The 19,957-nt window shown below is 52.8% G+C and overlaps 3 protein-coding genes across 3 annotated transcripts; all 3 read right to left on the bottom strand.

Annotated features, from left to right (window-relative positions):
• Window positions 1-3,396: 3,396 nt before the first annotated feature.
• Window positions 3,397-3,929, bottom strand: LOC118250675 (placenta-specific gene 8 protein-like). Its single transcript, XM_035551966.1, has 3 exons — window positions 3,821-3,929; window positions 3,611-3,735; window positions 3,397-3,501 (listed from the first exon to the last, which is right to left on the bottom strand). Exons 1-3 carry the CDS (start codon window positions 3,927-3,929, stop codon window positions 3,397-3,399), a joined length of 339 nt encoding a protein of 112 aa, XP_035407859.1.
• Window positions 3,930-5,249: 1,320 nt separating this feature from the next.
• On the bottom strand, window positions 5,250-7,849 carry LOC118250347 (placenta-specific gene 8 protein-like). Its single transcript, XM_035551374.2, has 4 exons — window positions 7,742-7,849; window positions 6,335-6,477; window positions 6,137-6,261; window positions 5,250-5,537 (listed from the first exon to the last, which is right to left on the bottom strand). Exons 2-4 carry the CDS (start codon window positions 6,447-6,449, stop codon window positions 5,250-5,252), a joined length of 528 nt encoding a protein of 175 aa, XP_035407267.1. The 5' UTR covers window positions 6,450-6,477; window positions 7,742-7,849.
• Window positions 7,850-11,664: 3,815 nt separating this feature from the next.
• On the bottom strand, window positions 11,665-19,254 carry COQ2 (coenzyme Q2, polyprenyltransferase). The gene is made up of 7 exons (XM_035553815.2): window positions 19,001-19,254; window positions 18,351-18,517; window positions 16,244-16,365; window positions 15,963-16,048; window positions 15,073-15,206; window positions 14,468-14,656; window positions 11,665-12,217 (listed from the first exon to the last, which is right to left on the bottom strand). The coding sequence occupies exons 1-7, from the start codon at window positions 19,221-19,223 to the stop codon at window positions 12,062-12,064; spliced, it is 1,077 nt and encodes a 358-aa protein (XP_035409708.2). The 5' UTR covers window positions 19,224-19,254; the 3' UTR covers window positions 11,665-12,061.
• Window positions 19,255-19,957: the final 703 nt, after the last annotated feature.

Below are 19,957 nucleotides of genomic sequence, written 5' to 3'. Positions count from 1 at the left end.
GGGGGCTCTGGAAACAAGGCTGAGTCGTTCGTTTTCAGAGCTTGGAAATGGAGAGCCAGCGCTGCCTTTTGGGGCCGGAGAGCAAGCTGCAAGCCAGAGGGTGGGGGAATTGCTGAAACTTCCCAACAGCCTAAGCCCTCCATTCTCTGATGGAAAATGGAGGCTTAAGTGCCGTGGTTCGGCACTCAGAAAAGTAACCAAGTCCTATCTTGTTTCCTGCTTGAAAATGGAGACAAAGCGCTACATTTCTGGGGCTCTGAAATGGAGCCTAAGTGTTACATTTTGGGGACCAAAACTGGAGACTAAGTCCCACGTTTTCACAGCAAAAAAGCAGGGCCTAGTGCCATGGTTTGGGGACTCAAAAAAAACACACCTAAGTCAGTCCTATCTTTGTTCCTGCTTGAAAATGGAGACTAAGCACTACATTTTCAAAGCAGGAAAGCAAGGACTGGCACTGTGCTTCAGGGTCCCGAAAACGAGCTCTGGGAGATGTTTTTTGGGGGCTCTAAAAGCAAGGCCCCATGCAGTGTTTGTGAAGCCTGGCCAAAGACCCAGTGCTGCGTTTTCAGCCCCTGAAAGCAGAGGCTTGGTCCTGCGCTGGTGGACCTCAGACAGTGGCTCCACACCCAGTTTTGGGGACCAGGCAGGCGAGGGAGGGGGGAGGGTGTCGGGGCAGGCATGCAGACCCTCACCAGAGGTGGGGGTCTAGTCACATTGGGCCCTGACCCCAGGGAAAGTGGCACGCACCGGGCTGAATAAAGTGTTCGAGCTGGGCAAAAAGGCACTTCCCCCTTCCCACGTGCACTCACTGTCTGGAATAGTTACTGACTTAATTGTCCAATATTTGTACCAGATTTGGACAATCCTGACAATTCATATTAATATGCAAGTTAGGGCAGTGATTGATTTACAACCTTGGCCACACGCCAGATTGTAACAAATGAGGTGGAGCTTGACTTAGTTTAGAATAGGAACAAGCTTTCATTGAAGTAGACCTTCACTTATCTTGTAAGAGGAAGGATCATCCATTAGGTGTAGATGGAACTAAGCCGCACCCTTCAGGTATGACTTCTTCGAGACAGATGATCGATGAGACATGTACATAAGCATTAGGAGCATCACATATCCCAACAGTCGGGTGGTCAAAACTGGAACAAAGAGTAGCACAAAGTCATCTTATACTGAAAGAAGGTAGAGTGTCCAGCTGTGGAGCTGTAAGAGGCTAGATCATCCATGAGGTAGACTGTGGAGCTTCAGTGGGGTGCGATTGTGCACCCAACCTGAGCTGTAGAAAGACACAGCTGAAGGAGGTTGGAGCTGCCAGTGACCACAGGTGGTACAAGGCAGGGCACCTCTGGCGCGGCACGTCCACTAGCAGGAGCTGCAGCCCCGCTGGAGCGCCTGTTGGCTGGCGCCGTAACGGCACCGAAATCCACGGGCTGAGACTGAACAGCACAAGCATGGCCACAAGGCGGGGTCCTGAGGCAGTGACATCTCCTTCGTACCTGTGAAGGAACAAAAGCAGGTGCTCAGAGATGCGGGGGGCACAGCACTGCCCGGCAGACGCCCAGCCCCTTCCACTAGGTGCCCATGCCCTCCGCAGCCACCAGTCTCGTTTCCCCCCGCCCCAAGAGCAGACTAAAACACGAAGAAACGTAGCTACTGCACCGGGAGCCCAAGGCATGCCTGGCAAGCTCAGCAGGGAGTGAGACATCCTTGATGAGCACAGAACAGAGAATCCCCGATAACCAACAAACACACACCTATTTTCCCTGCAGGCTAGTTTGTCATCAATCAGGATTAGCTGATCTATACTATCCTACATCTCCTTAGGTATTAGCACCAACATGGTATAAAAATAACTCAACATTTACAGAAGAGGAGCTTCTCTGCAGATCTCCAGGACAGACAGGATCCTCTAGGGGGACGCCTGCTGGTGGTGGATGCTGTCACAAAGATCATCCAGTGACAAGAAGCTTTTCTGTCTTCAGTTGTCCCAGTCCTGGGAGTGGTCTGATCCATGCCATACTGGTAACACCTTGAGTGGTGTGTACACATAAGTACGCATAGAAGTAAGTATGTGCTTGCTTTAGGAGTGGCAATTCGTAATAAAACTACAGAAACCAAGCCTTTGTGTCCTTGCATATTACAGAAACCTGCACACTCACAGTCACCACCTTCTCCCACCCATGGGTGGGGAAACCCTCACAGCACATAGCCATGACACCCATCCTGCAGCAAAGACAGGCAGAGCTAAGCTGGGCCTCTGCAAGCATGGCCCAGAGGGGAGAAGAGCCCCGAGGAGACCTTGGTGCTGGTGAGATGGGACAGGGGTCTGCAGGAACCCCCTGACGGGGACACAGCCCTCACCTGTCACTGGCACACAGGGGTGGGTGGCCTTGGAGTCCCAGACCCTGGTTGCTGCCAGCTCACTGAGGCAATGATGTGGCCTCCCCAGGCTATGCAGCTGATGGTACCACAGCCAGCTTGACCTCTGGGAGAAAACAAAAAACATGCCAATTTCTCTGAAAAGCAGCAAACCTGAAACGGACCAGAGCCACCAGCACTCTTCTGCAGAGCAAACCCCAGCCCCAGAGTTACCTTTTCTGACCCATGGCAGGTTAACTGAGTAAATCCAGCACCTGCTCAAAGCCATGGTGTAGCAAGGCAGCCCCCAATTACACGAGGTTTTCCCCCAAACTCCTCAAGCCCCCAGTCTGACGCCAGACACCAGGACGTCTCACCCCATGCAGCAGCAGCTCCCAGTGGGCTCTCAGCACCATGGTTCCTCAGGAGGTTTGTGAAGAAGATGGCAGGCTGGACCACAGTCCCTCCACCCTGCCACCGTCGCTTCCCCATCGATGCTGTCACAGGCCCTGCCAGCGGCCACACTGTGGTGTGCATGGAGGAGAAGCTGAGATGGCCGCAGCAGCATTGGCTTGGGCTTTGTTTCACTTCAGTTTTTCCCCCTGCTGAGTTTCTTGGGCTGGTCCTGTCCTGGTGCAGGTCTGCAAGAGATCTTCATCTGGTGTGCTCAGTGTTGCTCTGAACACACAGCACAAAGCAGCATGCTGTCCTCCGGCATCACAGCAGGACACCGAGAAATAATAAAGCTAAAACCACAAAGTAAATAAATGCAAACACATGCAAGTGAGGGCAAGCACTGTTCTTTATTGACCACGTTACCAAGGGAAGGAGGGATATGTGCCAGAACACTGAAACCCCCATTGCACAGACCAGAAATGCAAGGGCAGCATCGACTCCACGGCCAGGGCTGCAGCATATGCAAGGGAGGGCAGAGGAGGCTGAGAGATGGGACGGGGATGCGCTAGGTCGGTCGTGGCAGGAAGGGAGGCTCAGGGAATGTGCGCGGAGCTGGGCAAAGAGGCCAACTCATCAGAAGGTGCCCTGTTCTTTCCTCCGGTTAATGTCCCTCTTCAGCTGGCAGAGAGAGCACCAGGGGCAGCACAGGACTGAGAAGAAGTCATCCATGATGGAGCCCTGCCAAGAAGGACCCGTTGTACAAACAACCCCGACCCAGGGAGACGTGGCCTTGTGCGTCTCCACTCCCCCAGGGACGCACGGTGCTCCCCCCCACACCCGCACTGACCGGGATGTTGTATCGGGTGCGATACAGGGTCCTCAGGGCCACGCTGGTCCCGCAGAGGCAGCACTCGTTCATGTCCCCGGCCACCTGGCAGCTCAGGCAGGGGAAGCAGAAGGTTCCGCAGATACCTGTGACAGACGTGGCGACACCCCACGCTCGACACATGCCCCACATCCCCCAGACCCTCCACCAGCCCGCCCAGGGCCTACTCACAGACGCCGCAGTCGGAGCAGCAGTCCATCAGCCCTGTCTGCCACTTGCTCCTCTGCGGGGCTGCCATCGAGCCCCAGGGCTGCGCGGTGACCACATGGTGGGAGGCCATCGACAGGGCTGCACGGGCAGACAGTGTCCAGAGGAGAAGGTTGGCCAGGAGGAAAGGAGGCTGCAGCCCTCACTGCCCCAGCCCAGGGGCCACGTCTCTGGGCACTGCTCCACCAGGGCCTTGCCCGCTCTGCCTCTCCCCATGTAACCCTCCTTCCCCAGGCAGCTGGAAGACAGCACGTTTCCCATCTCCCTCTCCCCTGCTCCAAGCCTAGCCACCAGCTCCTGCCCCTCCTTGCTCACTCACCTTCCTCACCAGATGCCTCATCCTCCTCTTCCTCAGCTCCCCAGCACTGCAGGAGCCCCTGTGCTCCCATCCTCCCCCAGCATCACAACACCTCCTCCTCTTCCCCACACCCAGCTGCCCCCCATAATGAACTCCATAATGAACCCTGTAACGAACCCACCTGAGGTCCATGGCCTCCACACCCTTGGGGCTGCTCCCTAGGGTAGGGACATGCCCTCAGCTAGCACACCGGTGGGCACTGGGCACACTGAACATGCAGCCCCACGACCACTGCCCCCTGCCCACGTCCAACGTGGGATCACCGCAGTTTCCATTACCACCACTTCAGCCCCGATTTTCCACCATTTCACCCCAAAGCCCCCCCAGCCACACGCACCTGCAGAGCCACCCTTCTCCCAGAGCCGCGCTTCCATTGCCTGCTCATGTCCCTTATATGCGCTGGGCGCTGCCAACCTCTGCTCCTCCCGGCCCAGCTGCAGGCCGGGCTGCACGCACCCCGCTTGCGCAACGTCTCCGCTGCCGGCCCTTGCCGCTCCCCATGCCCGCGGCCTTTGTGCCTGCGCCACCGTGCCCAGCAGCGGCCTTCGGAGAAGGGGAGGCCGCATTCGGGCTCCACAAGCCAACAAGTGCCTGCAGAGACCCACAGGGCAAACCCCCCTCTGAAAGTGATGGGAGCAGGGGGACGGCACCTCTCCGCTGCCTCCCCTCAGCTGCCTTTGGGTCAAAAGCATCGTTTCAGAGGGCAAGTCCCACGGCCTCCCAAAAGGGAGAAGCTGCCGGGACCCTAGCACATTCGCTTTTCTGTTGCTGCTGCAGGCAGGTGAAGTACCTGCACTCGTGGGGAAATTCAGCGCCAGCCCCACAAAGAGACCCAGAAGCCAGCCCACGTCTGACATCTCAGCAGACATCCTACACACATTTAAAATAGGCTATAAAAGGGAAAAGGAGTAGAACCCGGGTGGAAACGCATCCATGCGATACAGAGGGACGATGCAGGGAGGCAACAAGCACACAGCAGGCAAGGCACACATCGCTCTTTATTGGGGCTGTTAGTGAGGGGCTGAGGGGTGACAGTCATGGGCAGTCCGCAGCCACCTTCCTGTGGGGAGCGGGCGGCATGGTCTCCATGGCATCTGTAAGCGAAGGGACGGGAGGTGAGGACGGGCTGCCAGCAGCCTGCTGCGGCCACACGCTTGTCCCGCTCGGGCCATGGACATGCACAATGCCTCCATGGTGCAGGGAGAAGGGGGGCGCTGACCAGAAGATGCCCAGCTCTTTCCTCTTGTTGATGTCCCTTTTGATCTGGCACACAGAGCACACGGGACACCAGAGGGTGATGCAGTAGTCAGAGCAAATGGAGCCCTGCAGGAAAGGTATGTGTTAGGAGCCAGGGCTTCCCCAAAACCACATTCCAGCAAAGAAAAGGTTAGTTGCACTCCACACTGCATGTCTTTTCCATCACGGTTCAGTTCTGACCCCGGAACAGAGGACGTTTTAAAAAGTGCATGGTTCAGCAGCAATGGCTGCGTTGGCTGCAGGACTGGGCAGGCTTGCCAGAAGGAGATAAGATAGGAAGGGACAAGGAACTGCTTACCCCAGAACTCCGACAGGGGCTTATCTGTTGGCTTCCCTGCCCAAGGCAGGGAGGGAAAGTCACACATCAAGTCCTTTCACTGCCAGCGGGAAGAAATGCTCTGACACATTTAATGTGTGCAAATGCCCGCATTTCCCTGGCACCCACACCAAGCTGTTATCCTGTGCAGCACCGGTGCGACCCCGGTGCTTTCAGGGCTCTTCCTGACAGGGACACAGTGGCCAAGCAGTGGCTCTCTGAGCTTGGCTGTTGCCAGAGGCAAGATGCGAGCCATGGTGAAGGGTGCCGAGCCGGGGTCACAGCCGGCCGTGAGGATTGAGAGAAAATGGGGGGGAAAAGGGAGCCCACCACCTGTGCCCACACTGACCGGGATGTTGTATCGGGTGCGGTAGAGAGTCCTCAGGGCCACGCTGGTCCCGCAGAGGCAGCACTCGTTCATGTCCCCGGCCACCTGGCAGCCCAGGCAGGGGAAGCAGAACATCCCACAGCAGCCTGCAAGGGGGAGAACCACCATGAGCCCCTGCCACCCCACCACCGAGCGGCCCCTGGCCCCACCGGTACTCACAGACACCGCAGTCGGTGCAGCAGTCCATCAGACCCGTCTGCCACATGGCCCTGGACACGCTGGGCCCAGCCACCACATACTGGGGCTGCAGGGTCACCACGGTGGGAGCGGCCATCGCTGACTATGGCACTGAGTGGTGTGAGCTGGGAAGGAAAAGGAGGGGAAGAGAGCGGTCAGCGGCACGGCCTAAGGCAGGGTGTCAGGGCCGCAGGACCCCTGGCTGCACGACAGGTATCCCTCGGCAGAGCAGCTCGGTGGGCACACAAAGCGTGTAGGAAGCAGCTGTGGCCGCACGCTTGCTCCCAGCAGAGCCAGAAATGCTGAAATTTGGCACCGTGTCCTAGGTCTGAACCCTGCTCCTTGCTCTCCTGCAGCTCCCGGAGGAAAAGATCCTCAGGTATGACAAAAATCAGTGTGGGCTTGTGCTGCATGGCACGCGTTTTGCTTGGATAACCACAGAAAAATAGCTGTGTCTCTAGGGAAAGTTCATCTCAGTATGCACAAGGAGAGCAAGGGGGAAGGAACCACAAGGGCACTGGGCTCACATATCCCGAGGCCATTTGCTATAAATTTATTTTCCTTTCCTCAGCTACTGAGAGGGGCACGGCTTCAAGGAGCAGCCCCACTGACCTCAGCATCCAGAACAGAAACTGAAATGCGCGTGGCAGCGCTGCTGGCGGAGCAGCTGTGATCCCTCGGAAATGTGCCCAGCAACAGACAAATGCCTGCACACCCTTGCACTTTTACAGCCCCACATCATTCTCCGTATCAGTGATCCTCGTGTGTGTTCTCCTCTCCAAGCTGGAAACAGCAATGCAGACACTGCCACAGGAAGATACTCCTGCCACCAAAGGTACATCCAACCAAAAAGGGCAGGAAGAGCACTACAAGAACGGGCAGAAACACATAAAAGCAACAAGCAGCAGCAGCCAGCCTTTGGACAGGAGAGCAGCTTCCTCCCGCACGCGCTGTGGGGTCTGCCCGAAAACATTTGCAGCTACAAAAGTCAGCTACAAACCTCAGCATCCCCCATAAGAGGGGCTTGCTCTGCAGCACACGCTAAGAAAAAGCAGGGAGCCCGGTTTAATCAGAGAGCAAAGAGTTGCACAGACTCCCCTGGTACATTTATATGCTCATAGTAACAGGAGAAAGTGGCAAGCCAGAAGTGACCTGCCCATAAAGCAGGTTTAGCACATAGCTTGTTAAAAGCATCCCCTTTTCCCCCAAGTAGGATGTAGCAAATAGTTTGCATTAAGATTAATTCCCCCTGCATTACTGAGCAGAGGAAAAAAGAATAAAAAAAAAAAAGAAAAAAGAAAAAAAGTATACATATGTAATTTTTGCCTTGTTATCCAATCCTTCTAGGGTAGGGAGCATTTCATATTTTCATGCCACCAGGGAACCAACCTTCTGTGGAGCAGCCTCAGTTGTGGCTGGCGTCCCTGGTGCGTGCGGAGCAGCTGGGCGGAGGGCGAGCGCCTGGCTTTCTGCCTCCTGCGGGCTCTTATCGGCAGCGGTGCTGAGCAGGGAGAGATGGGAGGTAACGGTGGTGGGGAGCCGGGGGGGCCGAGCCCACGTGCAGTGCAGGGTGTTTCTTTCCCCTCCCCATGTGAAACCGTAGCCTGCAGCTCGTTAAACCGGAGGTGGCTGCGCACACCTCATCCGAATCCCTGGGAGAGGCTTTTTCCCCGTCTCTTCTCTCAAAACCCAAGGGCGCGCTTCAGGACGGTGTGAGGAGCACCCCGGGCTGTTTTCCTCCAACTTCTCCCTGCAAACCACCGTGGCCCATGGGTGTCATCGGGGTCACCACCCCATGCCCCCGATGTCTCCATCTGAGCAGCCACAGCCCTCCCCTCGTTCAGCCCCACATCAGGCAGCACTGGGACGTGATGGGATCTGCGCTGTCCTCCCCCTGCCCTGTCTGCAGCCAGCTCCCTGTTCCCCATCCAGGTCCTCATCTCCCTTGAAACAACACCTCCAGGAGCCTCAAATCTCCTCCAAAACCAGGCATGGGCAGAGCTGCCTTCCTCCTCTGTGCTGCCTCCCCACTTGGGGTTACGCCAAGCCCAGGCTCCGCGGTCACGAGGAGCAGCTTCGTTTGATGTGGTGCGCAGAGGGGGCTGCACTGTGTGAAGCCCACCGGAAGCCTCTGGGGCCGAACAAGACCTGATGAAGCTGGGAAATTCCCCGTCTGCGAAATATTTGGCAACTGGGGCGGGACACAACGCAGTCCTCCCCACAGGTGGCCACCCAGCGCTGCCGTCAGGCTCCCCCCGCCTCAGCCCCTGTGCTGTGTTATCCCCAGCTAATGTCACGTCCCTTCCTCCACCTCCAAGGCCTGGACAGCAGTCCAGGATGAAAACAAACAAACAAAAACGGGAAGGTGCCGTGGGACGAGCATGCAGAGGGGTGATTTTTCCACTAGCTGCACTGGCCGCAGGGCACGGCTCGGTGATGGTCCCTCCCCTTCGGAGGAGCACCTCGCACATGTTTGTGGTTGGGCGTCGCTTGGTTGTTCCCTGCGGCCCCGATTTCAGCTGGGTGTCAGAAACATTGGAGCTGTATTTTTACACTTTGACCGTGTCTCTTTTACACATTTTTTTATTGTTTTATTTCTTTTGCTAGCCTTCTTCCTGTTTGGCTCGAGCACAGCCTGGTGCGTGCAGCCACCTGCCTGGGGGCACAGACGTCGTGTGTGTTTCCTTGCCAGCAGCATTCAGCAAAAGAGAGGTGCTACGCAGCCCACTCTTTCCTTGCATTTTCCTGTGTAATTCAGGAAAGGTACCTAAAACACCCCGGCCGCTCACCCTGCAGTACTCCAGCAGCCTTCAGCCCATGGCAGGGTAACGTTATTCATAGCTGCTAACAGCCTCACCTCTCCTGTTGGCTTTGTTGTGATGGCTGAGGGCATCTTCCCCACACCGATACGATCAGAAGCAGGTTCCCAGCCCTACTCCTGCTGACCAGGAAAACGAGGACCTGTCCCCCCGCCCTCCCGCTCCCCTTGGCCATACCGTCCCTTGTCCCAGCAGTGCAGCATGGTGCCTCAGTGAGGCGCAGCTCACCCCTGGGGACCCTCCAACGCCTCTGGCAAGGAGGCAATTCTCCTCGCCCCAAGATCGTAATACCCAGGGCTGGTGCCAAGACCGACCCCGCCACCCCTGTCCCCTGCACCACAACCCTCCTTGGCTCCGCACCCGTAGCATGTGCTTTCCCGACAGAGGCAGGGAAAATTCTGGCCTCCTTGGACTGGGAGATGCCTTCTTTTGCAAGCAGCATGCAAATAGCAAAGTCCAGGCACTGTCTGCCCCAGCGTGCACGAGCTGGTGCTGCTCTCCAACGCGGGGAGCGCACTGGGGACAACCTTTGGGTTGGAAGCCGCCCTGGCTGCTTTGCTGAGCAACCTCCAGCCCTGGCCCTCGGGAGGCACAGCCGACCTTCCTGCCCTCAGAGACGCGCTCCTTGTCCATGCCCCTGCAGGGGAAACTTTGCAAAAGAAAGGGGAGAAACGCAACATCTGACACCGGCGGGAAGACTGCCAGGGAGCAGTGTTTATTTGCGTGAAACCATAACAGCTAACCCTGCTGCTTAGAGATGGGTGTGGGGGAGACTTTTTTAACAAATTGTATTTAAATACAGCTGAGATTGCGTTTGTGAAGGGCAGAAAAGAATACCTTGAGAACAGAAGAGAGATGCACATATAACTGCCAGCAGATACAAATGGCATTTTAGCCAGCAAAAGGCATTTGGAGATGATTTTGGAGAACTCCAACAGAAGACACGCAATGATTTCTAGGTTTAGGACTGGTGTGATATTTGAATCTTTACCCTGCGTTGCTACACCTTGTTCTTCTTCTTATTACAAGACAAATGCTTGCTTGTGCCAAGTTTCCACAGGAAGATGGACATGAGACAGTCCACAGGTGCTACAAAATGTGAGCTCTTCTCAAATCCAAGCCACTTGAAGACACGTTAGTACGTTAGAAACACACAACTTTTGCCACGTTCTCTCTAAGGTACTGCTACAAATATTAAGACACTTACAGATATTAATTAGACTTGGATATTACTAGTAAATGCCTTGTAACCCAGGTTCAACATGAAGCTGGACGCATTCGTTTCTCGCTCTACAGAATGCAGCTCTGTCACATAACTGTTCAGAAACTTAACTATCCTTCATTTTTAAAGTGCTGTCCTTTAACTTAGTACCAGCGAAAATTTATAAACCCTGCTTAAGAACTTCCGTGTAAGAACAAAAGAAGCCTCTGATTGCTTGCAAGAGCTATGCTTACTAACCTCTTCACATATTTCTACTTCATATGCAGTCAACCTGAACGGTCTTCTTTCTGGCTTGTTCAAAAAATCTTTTATGTTGTGTCCAAATAGTGAGAGAAGCCAAAAAGACAATAAACAAAGCGTCACAAAGCACACGCAACAAGGAAGAAGTGTGCAGAACCAACCACAGCATGGCTCCAGGAAGGATCTCCTGTGACCAAAGCCCCTGACCCACTGTGAGCCATCTCCTTGGGCTGCAACAGCAACTTCTTGACCTGTCCACCAGCACGTCAAGCTGAATTTGACAACCCCTGAACGTACAGCTCTGGACTCAAATGTCTCTTAGCCACAGCTGTCTAAATAACTGTACGTGATGCTCAGCTTCAGAACTAGAGCAGCTCCCCTCTCTTGGTCTCGGCTGTGTTTTGTTTTCCTGGAACAGGCATGCCTGTCGCTCCCTTCACAGCAATTAATCCCACGATGCAGAGGACACCAGGAGGCAAGGAAAAGTGTAACCAGAGGACAAATTGCATAACCAACCAAGCATAAAATGGTAGAGGGCAGAGAAAGGTACAGAGATCTGTAATTAGCCTGCAGTTGCTATTGTTACTGCTTATAGTCCTCCTAACAAACCAGTTACTCCTGTATGAGCAGAAATAGAAAGAAGAAGCAGAAGGTTAAAGGATTAGAATTAGAAGGAGGAAATGAGATTCACTTGGCACGATGAGTTCCTACCTTAGAGTCAACCACCAGCATGCAAACACTTGGCATTAGTTCTGGAATGTGCTGGTTTGTTAAGCCGGCAGTCTGCATGCAGATTGTTCCCGATAAATGAGCTCACCTCAGTTTCCATGGGCCACTAGTGCCCAGCAGTCAGACCAAGAACAAAAGGGAGTCTTAAAAACTTTTCTATCGACTTGTTCATATTCTGGACCTCATGGATGGAGACCAGACTGCATCCAGACATCTCAGGATAAAAGCTGCTATCACAATTATTTCACACAACAAGCTCCAACCCAAAGTGCAATTTCTTCATGCAATAAATCACAACACCAAACATGTACAGCCAGATTTTATTTACATGCTGAAATCTTTTTGCATTTTCCCAAGTCCTGTCACTAAGAGACATCTGTCTTGCTCTGTATAAAATGCTGGGCTCGCTTCTTGAGAACCAGTCAGGAGTTTCCTTGTACTACATAGGACCAACAGAGAAGCTTCACTTGCTTCCTTCATGAGTAATCACAGCTTACATTGTAAGACAGTCAAAAACAAGGATTTGCTTGGCTTTGTTTTTTGTTTGTTCTTTTTTTAAGAAAAAAAAAGAAGAACATTTTCACCAACTTTTATAAATAAATAGGATAAACCACAAAGAGTCACGTTAAAAGTGTTTTCCCCTCTTGGAGAATATTCATTTGAGCCAGACTAAAACATCAGTATCATTAACAATTTTGACTACCTGCTTTCTAAAGGCTCTTGTACAGTTTTTGACTCTTGTCTTTTACAGAGATTTCCAAGCACGATCCCTACGAAGAGCAGAACTCCTACAGTACGATTCGAAGCAAATTTCTTCCAGCAGTCTTCAGGCTTGTCTATGTCCAAAGTGTAAATCTGCAAAAGCACAGTATAAACATTCCAGTATTACTATTTACGGACACAGAAATATTTGACACATCTCAAAAAGACAGGAGAAGGGCTGTAATTTCAAAACCTTCAGGTTCTAAATCCTATCGTTAGCTCCAGAAGAAACAGGAATACTCTGTAGTTGCAAGGGATGGTTCATGACTGGCATCCATATTTACCTGACAGATTTATTCAACATGTAGCAGAAGAGCAAAGGACTGGACATGAACCCGACTCCTGGAATCTCCCAGTGAATCACAGCATGAACAATCTAAATAATCCTGGGTGCAGTTGCGTAATAAAAGCTGTAAAAATATCTGAACGTGTAAAAAGTCTTTTGGAGACCTTCCTCGGCAGAAAGGCAGCTAACTCGTCAACAGGAACTTCAATAAAAAAAAAATCAAGTACCTGCCTACACCCTTCATTTGTCTGCTACAAAGCACTGCCCGTGCTTCCCTGAAAACGAGGCAGGGGAGGGAAAGCAGCAGAGCAAGAGGCTGCCCTGTCCTGCCCAGGTGCTGCTGGCCGCATAGCTACATCTGCCCTGCAAAGAGGAACCCCGACACCTGCGAGCAGCCGCTGCGACTCCCAGCTCGAGGTGCCGACAGCACACAGTGCAAGAGCAGAGTTACCAAAAGACAGTGCTGGAAATGAAACTGGGTGCAGAAGTCTTTCGTCACGGACGGCAAAAGGATGTGTTAAACAACACGAGTGAAAGGATTCATAGATACCTCCCAGAAACTCTGACCCTGCTGTTCATCCCCTCAAGATGTTGAAAGAAAACACTTTGAAATGAAAGAAATTAAAGCTTCCCTAGGAAACACATTCCTCTGCTGTTTGCACTTGTACAGAGATAAGGGGGCTGGGTTCTGATTAAACTATCTGAAACCTGGTCTGCAAACCTCTAAAACACGATGTTTTTTCACACCCTTAAAAGCCTGCCTGCCCATCAGGCATACGGAAGTGAAAACACTAAATGGATGAGTGAAACCCAACAGCGGCCAAGCCATGAGATGAACCTTCACAGACGCGAAGCACGTAAGGCAGCTTAGTTTTCTGTTCAGGAACTTCTTCAGCAGTACAGGAATTGGACATCTTCATGACCCAAATTCCTCTGCCTCAGGCACAAACTAGTTAAATTGAGGAAGGGGCACCTTACATGGCTTGGCCGCTGTTGGGGATCTTTGATGTCTTGAACATGAAGATGTTGTGCCTAGGCAGAAGTAATATTAAAACCTGCATGCACTCAAAGAGAAGCTGCTCTGTGGTATACGGAACAGGGCTGCTCTTACAACTTGGGTAATCTAGAGAATCGTCACACACTAAAGTTGCGCCAGGGGAGGTTTAGGTTGGATATTAGGAAGAACTGCTTTACTGAAAGGGTTGTTAGGCATTGGAATGGGCTGCCCAGGGAAGGGGTTGAGTCACCATCCCTGGAGGTCTTTAAGAGACATTTAGATGTAGAGCTTAGTGATATGGTTTAGTGGAGGACTTGGTAGTGTTGGGTCAGAGGTTGGACTCGGTGATCTTGGAGGTCTCTTCCAACCTAGATGATTCTGTGACTCCTTGTCCCTCACATTCTGCCTCCTCACCAAGAAAAATCCTCTCTGCAGAAAAGTGATTTCCATTTGTGCCAAAACTGCCATGCAAGGCCACTCTGGCAATTCCAGGTGTCAATGATAAGGTGGGGGAACGTAGTACACTTTCCTCCACAGATTTCCAAGATCAAACCCTGTGAAAAGCAGTGGCTGACAAGTACCAGAGCACAGCGCCACAAAGATGTTGTAACCTGCAGGCATGATTAATGTTTAATATCTACGAGCTGTGGGGGCTCCCCCGTTAAAGCGCTGCTCAGGTGTGAGGGGCTGTAAAACACCCATCAGGCTGTCCCTTGCGTGGCATGTTACATGTTAATCCCACATTTAACTTCTCAGACTGCTGACGGTTTTACCGCTCGCAGCGCTATCACTGACTTATGAAGGCCAGCAATTACTCCTCCCATAGACTAACCGTCACTACGAGACTGTGAACCCAGACGTCTCCTCAAAAGAGTTCTGCAAAAGGTACTTGGGAGAAGCAAGCCTTTGTCGGAAGACTTTAAATGATTTTTTCAAAAATTTACAGGATTCTTTTTTTTTTTTCAGTGTACTTGGAGAATTTTCAGCCAGGGGCCGAAAAGCACTACGATTTCTTATCAAGAATTTCCACGTGGAGAAAGTATAAATGAATCCATCAAACCTGGTGTGCTAGGTGAGCGCCCACGGCAGCCACGGCTGAGTAGTAAGGGAAAGTCTGGTTACAATTCATCCCCGCCACGCACAAGCCCACAAGCATTGCCATGCTGAAGCCACTGAGCCACCGCTTTGTATCTTCCTTGAACTGCAACGCCGTGGACTTCACGCCGATAAGGATGTCATCCCTCTTGTCCTAGAGGGAAAGGAACAATTAGCAGAAGATCTGCAACCCAACCGTTACTTGGTAAGGAAAGTAAAATGGGGGGCCCATCTCAAGTTTCCCACAGCTGTTACCAGGAACCTCAGTTAAGTGTATTTGTAGGTCCCCGGGTTAAGCTATAAATTAAAGGCTGGTCCTCAGAGCTGGGTTGGCCGCTAATAGTTAATACCAGCTGTGCAGTTATTGACACAGCGCGGATGCATGGGCACACAAAACGCATTTCACTTGCGGCCTTCTGCCCGCTACACAAAATATTTACAGAGCAATGAAAGGTCCAAGGGTGGATGTTCTGTGGTGCTCACCTGCACGTTAGTGCTGCTCAAGACCAAAGCTGTAAATTAAGCAAGCAAACATACACAGGTCTGAAAAGTTTCCCACTGCTGCTCTACCTGGTGCGCGTAGATGGTGTCGTACACCAGCGTCCACATGACTCCAGCCAGGTACAAGGGCAAACACACGGACCAGTCGCAGGACCCTTGGATGGCAGACCACCCAAGAAGGGCTCCCCAGTTAAAAGTAAGTCCTAAAAACAGGGAGAGTGGAACAAAGATAGGTAACACGGTGCCAGGACCAGTCTAAATTACACGTACAGAACTCGGTACCATTTCTTCAAGCATATGTTACATCTGCAGCTTTTGCTACAATCCCGGCATCCCTATTTCCTAGGACGGAGTTTCAGTCAGGTAACAAATCCCAAGTAATTTGACATTAAATACCCCGGAGATCTAAGGAGAAATGCGCAGTGCCACACATTTTTCCCCCATTTAAATATGGTTTCATTATCCTAAGGAAGCATTGGCACAGAACTATTGCAGTGCACTCCAACAACGCATCTGAAGTTAAAATGCTTCGATGTCGGTAAAGCTGACTGCAAAAGAGCTCACGGCAGCCAACTGTGGTGCTTCCACACTGGAAAAGGCAGTTCTGGCTGATAAAGCTGAAGACAGCCGGAGTGGGAAGGCCAAGAGTTAAGACAGGTTTTGAGACAACTCTTAAAACACGGCCAACTCTCAAGCTACAAGCATTTATTCTCTCTCTCGACACTACAACAAAAGGGATTGTTTATGAACGAAAACATTACAACGCAGCTCCTGCTTAATTTTGTTAAACTACTGCTTAAGAAGCTTCTGGCATGGCAGAATTTTGTCTGCAGAGTATTGTTATTTTAATATAAACTTACATAAAACCAGACTGCTGAAGTTCAATAACTAACCGATACGTGAAACTTCCCAAAAGCTAGATCGGAAGAAGAAGAAAACTAAAAAGATTTCCAACTCACCCAAAACTAACTGTGGCCAATACGTGATTCTCTTCATCAGAGGGTAGGAGACCACAAGAGACAAGGAGGCTGCTCCCAGAACGATACTGTAAGAAGTACCAGACTTGTTTGCTGGTCTAAAGATCACAGGTCTAAAGAGTTGGTACACCGTACCAAACTGACTACTTGACTTCCATGGCTAAAACTCCTCTGCCCCCAGCATGTTTGCTGTTCAAAATCTTTGTGCTTACCTCCGGACCAGGAACGCAATTCTAAGAAACAGAAGATAACGTGTACGTCACCTGTAGTAATTCAGACACAGAAGCACACAGAGAGCCAGGCTGAGCTGTCCCCCGAGAAAAATGAAGGACTGAAAAGTGGAGATTTCTCCAGCTGCCAGGGGTCTGCTTGCTGTCCTTGCAACCTAAACATGGAAGGAATAGCGTTAACACGAAGTGCAACCTAACGCATTCAAACGTATCCTAAAAGTTCAAGTCACACCACTGGCATGCAACAGGACAATTATTTTAACCCTGGGTGGGATGCAGTGGAGTTTAGGACGTCTGTCAGGAGTAGAGAAATCATGCAAAGCCAACTGAAAGAAGGAACAAATGTTGGAAAATACTTTAAACCTAAATGAATGATGAGTTACCTGCTGAAGGTGACAATAGTCTGAACAAACAAATAACAAAATGCATCCCACAATAACAAAAGGAAAAAAAAATGCATTTAGACACGATGTAAAGTCTATTTGGGGAGGTTTGAACGCCAACTTTTTATAGAATACTAAAAATGTATAAAGGATTCTGCATATGCTTTAATAATGTCACCTTAAGTATACTCCCTTAGTATGTTCTCCCCCTACTACTAAATAATTTAAGCCAAACTTCAAATACTGCTTATGCAGTTTAAATACACTCTTAATTAATGATGTGCAGTAGAGTTGGTCACAGAAAGCATTTTCTCCACTCCACTGCACATCATTACCTGACATGGCGTCTTCCATTTTAATTAAAAAAAAATAGAAAAAAAAAGTTATCAAATACCTAGTATTGTCAAAAACCACCCCCAAACTGCGACCAGCAGCACAAGCCAACGTCCTGCTCCCGCCCCAGCCGCCAGCTGGCTAGTTAAGAAGATTGCCTGTTGAGGTATGTAACCAAGTGCTGCTACGGGAATGTTTGAGCCTTTACGTTTAACTACATCACATTCATGCATAAATGCACGTATTACCATGTGAACTCCATCTTGCTGACTGCATACCCCAGCAACCTTCACAGCACAAGTAGCTGCTAATAACCTCTGAACCCTAAACCATCCAAAGACACCACAAAACCCGTATGGATTTATTGCTTTCTAACAGGATAAATACACCGGCGCTGGACGGAAGACTTCACAGAGCGCAGTCACTCACTATCCTGGCACTTTGCCGTGGCCAGTACCCAAAGTGAAAGAAAAAACGTGGGATCAGAAAAGAAAATAAGCCAATAGTTCACTGGGATCCTCCCCGCCGAGCGTACACCCCTGTGCATGTCAGCGTCTGACACCCGGCGCTGCCTCCTGTTTATTTCCTCCTGCTGAACAAGAGGGAGGAGGAAATGCAACACCACAAAGAGGATTAGTACACGCTTGGGCATGATTCTGTCAACAGCCATTCTCATGCGGAAATTAACAATAACCAAGGCCTTCCTGCTCCTGAAAATATAAAAAAAGGGTAGATGATAACTAAGTTTAGAAGAAAGGGTTATTTATTTTTATAGAATCATCCAGGTTGGAAAAGACCTCTAAGAGCATTTAGTCCAACCTTTAACCTAGCATTGACAAGTCCCCCACTAAACCACACTACTATGTTCTACATCTACACGTTCCTCGAAAGACGCCAGGATGATGACTCAAGCATGTCCCTGGGGAGCCCATTCCAGAGCTGTACAACCCTTTCAGTAAAGAAATTTCTAGTAATATTCAACCTAAACCTCCCTTGGCGCAACCTGAGGCCACTTCCCCTTGCCTTATCACCTGGGTCTCGTCTTATCACTTGGGCTCTGTCATGCAGAGAAGAGTCGAAAGATAAACTTCTTTTGATCAAGCACCACACGTTGCTGACAGCAACGCACAGCTTACATGGAAGTGAGCACTCCAGGAGACTTACTGCAGCCCTGCGCGGCAGCGTTATGTAAAACACGATTTCAACCACCCTGGGAGGAAACGTAGGCAAAGGAGTTGCGGGTGTCTGGGATCGGGACAGGGAGGAACGTCTCAAGTCGGAGAGAACCAGACCTGCCTGGAGCCCCGCGCCTGCCCTTGGCGAGGAGCTCAGAGGACACGCCCTGGGCGAAACACCCAGCACCTCCCCTCCTCGAACACCAGGAACCGCCCGTTAGGCCCGCGCCTCCTCGCGCGTCCCCCCACCTTCTTGTCGTAGTCGCGGTCCCACATGTCGTTGATGGTGCAGCCGGCCCCACGCATGAGCACGGCCCCGGCGCCGAAGAGGGCCAGCGTCTGCCAGTCGGGCAGGCAGCCCGGCTCGGCCGCCAGCCCGATGCTCCAGGCGCAGGGCAGGTACAGCAGCCACGTCCCTGCGGGCAGGCGGAGACGGGCCTGAGGGCCGGGGGCAACGCGGCGGCCGGCGGGTGCCGAACGCCGCGGATGCTGCGTCGCCACGGCAACCGCGCCCCCGCCCCATTGGCCGCCGCGTCGCCACGGCAACCGCGCCCCCGCCCCTTTGGCCGCCGCGTCGCCACGGCAACCGCGCCCCCGCCCCCTTTGGCCGCCGCGTCGCCACGGCAACCGCGCCCCCGCCCCATTGGCCGCCGCGTCGCCACGGCAACCGCGCCCCCGCCCCTTTGGCCGCCGCGTCGCCACGGCAACCGCGCCCCCGCCCCTTTGGCCGCCGCGTCGCCACGGCAACCGCGCCCCCGCCCCCTTTGGCCGCCGCGTCGCCACGGCAACCGCGCCCCCGCCCCCTTGGCCGCCGCGTCGCCACGGCAACCGCGCCCCCGCCCCCTTGGCCGCCGCGTCGCCATGGCTACCGCCCCGCCCCGCCCCGCCCCGCCGCTCACCGGCGGGCTGGTGCAGGCGCATGAGGCGCAGGTATGGCCGCAGCCGCCCGGGCGCGGCGCGCACCAGCTCGGCCGCCGAGAAGCTCAGCGGCCGCCGTGGGCCCGGAGGAACGGCGGCGGGGCGGAACGGCGGCGACCAAACGGCGGCGGCGGCCGCCAGGGCCGGGCGGGCGGCGCGGGGGCGGCACGAGGCCCGGCCCAGCCGCCACAGCAGCGCCGCCATCTTGCCGCCGGCGGAAGCGCTTCCGACGGGGCGCTGCCGCGCGGCGCCGCGCATGCGCAGTGCAAGCGCAGTGCGCCCCCCCCACACACCCCGCTCCGGGCGCCGGCCATGTTGGGGGGCTGACGGCCCTTAGCGGCCCTTAACGGCTCTAACGGCAACAGCGCCTGCAAGAGCAACCGTTCCCTTAGTCGTTAGTGACTGCGCCTCACTGAAAGCCTGCCTGCTGTCCTCTGCCACAGAGTGTGCCCCGGGTCTGTAACGCTGTCACATTCCTTCACGCGTCCACACACGAAGTGCGCGTGCTCAGGCAGCAGCTCCCAGGCTGTCAGTAACGGGCATCTGTGGTTTCGTAAAGGGCTTCTGGGTCATTTCGTAACAGGCTGCTGGGTCTGCGGCCTTGTCCACTTTGCTCTCCCATCACCTTATCAGAGTTAATGCCTAAACTGGGGCGGGAGCTTTGGACGGAGCCATAAAAGTTGGTGCTGCGTGGGAGGGTATCTGCAGTAAAAGCTTTCCAGAATTACTCAGTTTCCTTGTTTTCACGTGACTCGAGTGACTCCACCTTCCCGGAACTGATTTACAGTAAAGTCGCCATGAGTAACCCTACCTTCCATATCAGAAATGAAAAAGAACGTAGGAGTGCGTGCGAGTGATACTCATGGGTCAGGGCCTGGCAGAGGTTTGCAGATACGCTGTCAAGGTCAGGCTGCCAAGGTCTACGCAATTTAGAGGGA

This window comes from Cygnus atratus, chromosome 4 (genome assembly GCF_013377495.2).
Source record: "Cygnus atratus isolate AKBS03 ecotype Queensland, Australia chromosome 4, CAtr_DNAZoo_HiC_assembly, whole genome shotgun sequence".
In the NCBI taxonomy this organism is placed as follows: Eukaryota; Metazoa; Chordata; class Aves; order Anseriformes; family Anatidae; genus Cygnus; species Cygnus atratus.
The sequence above is the reverse complement of the archived record's forward strand: the minus strand, read 5'-3'. Positions and strand labels throughout refer to the sequence as shown.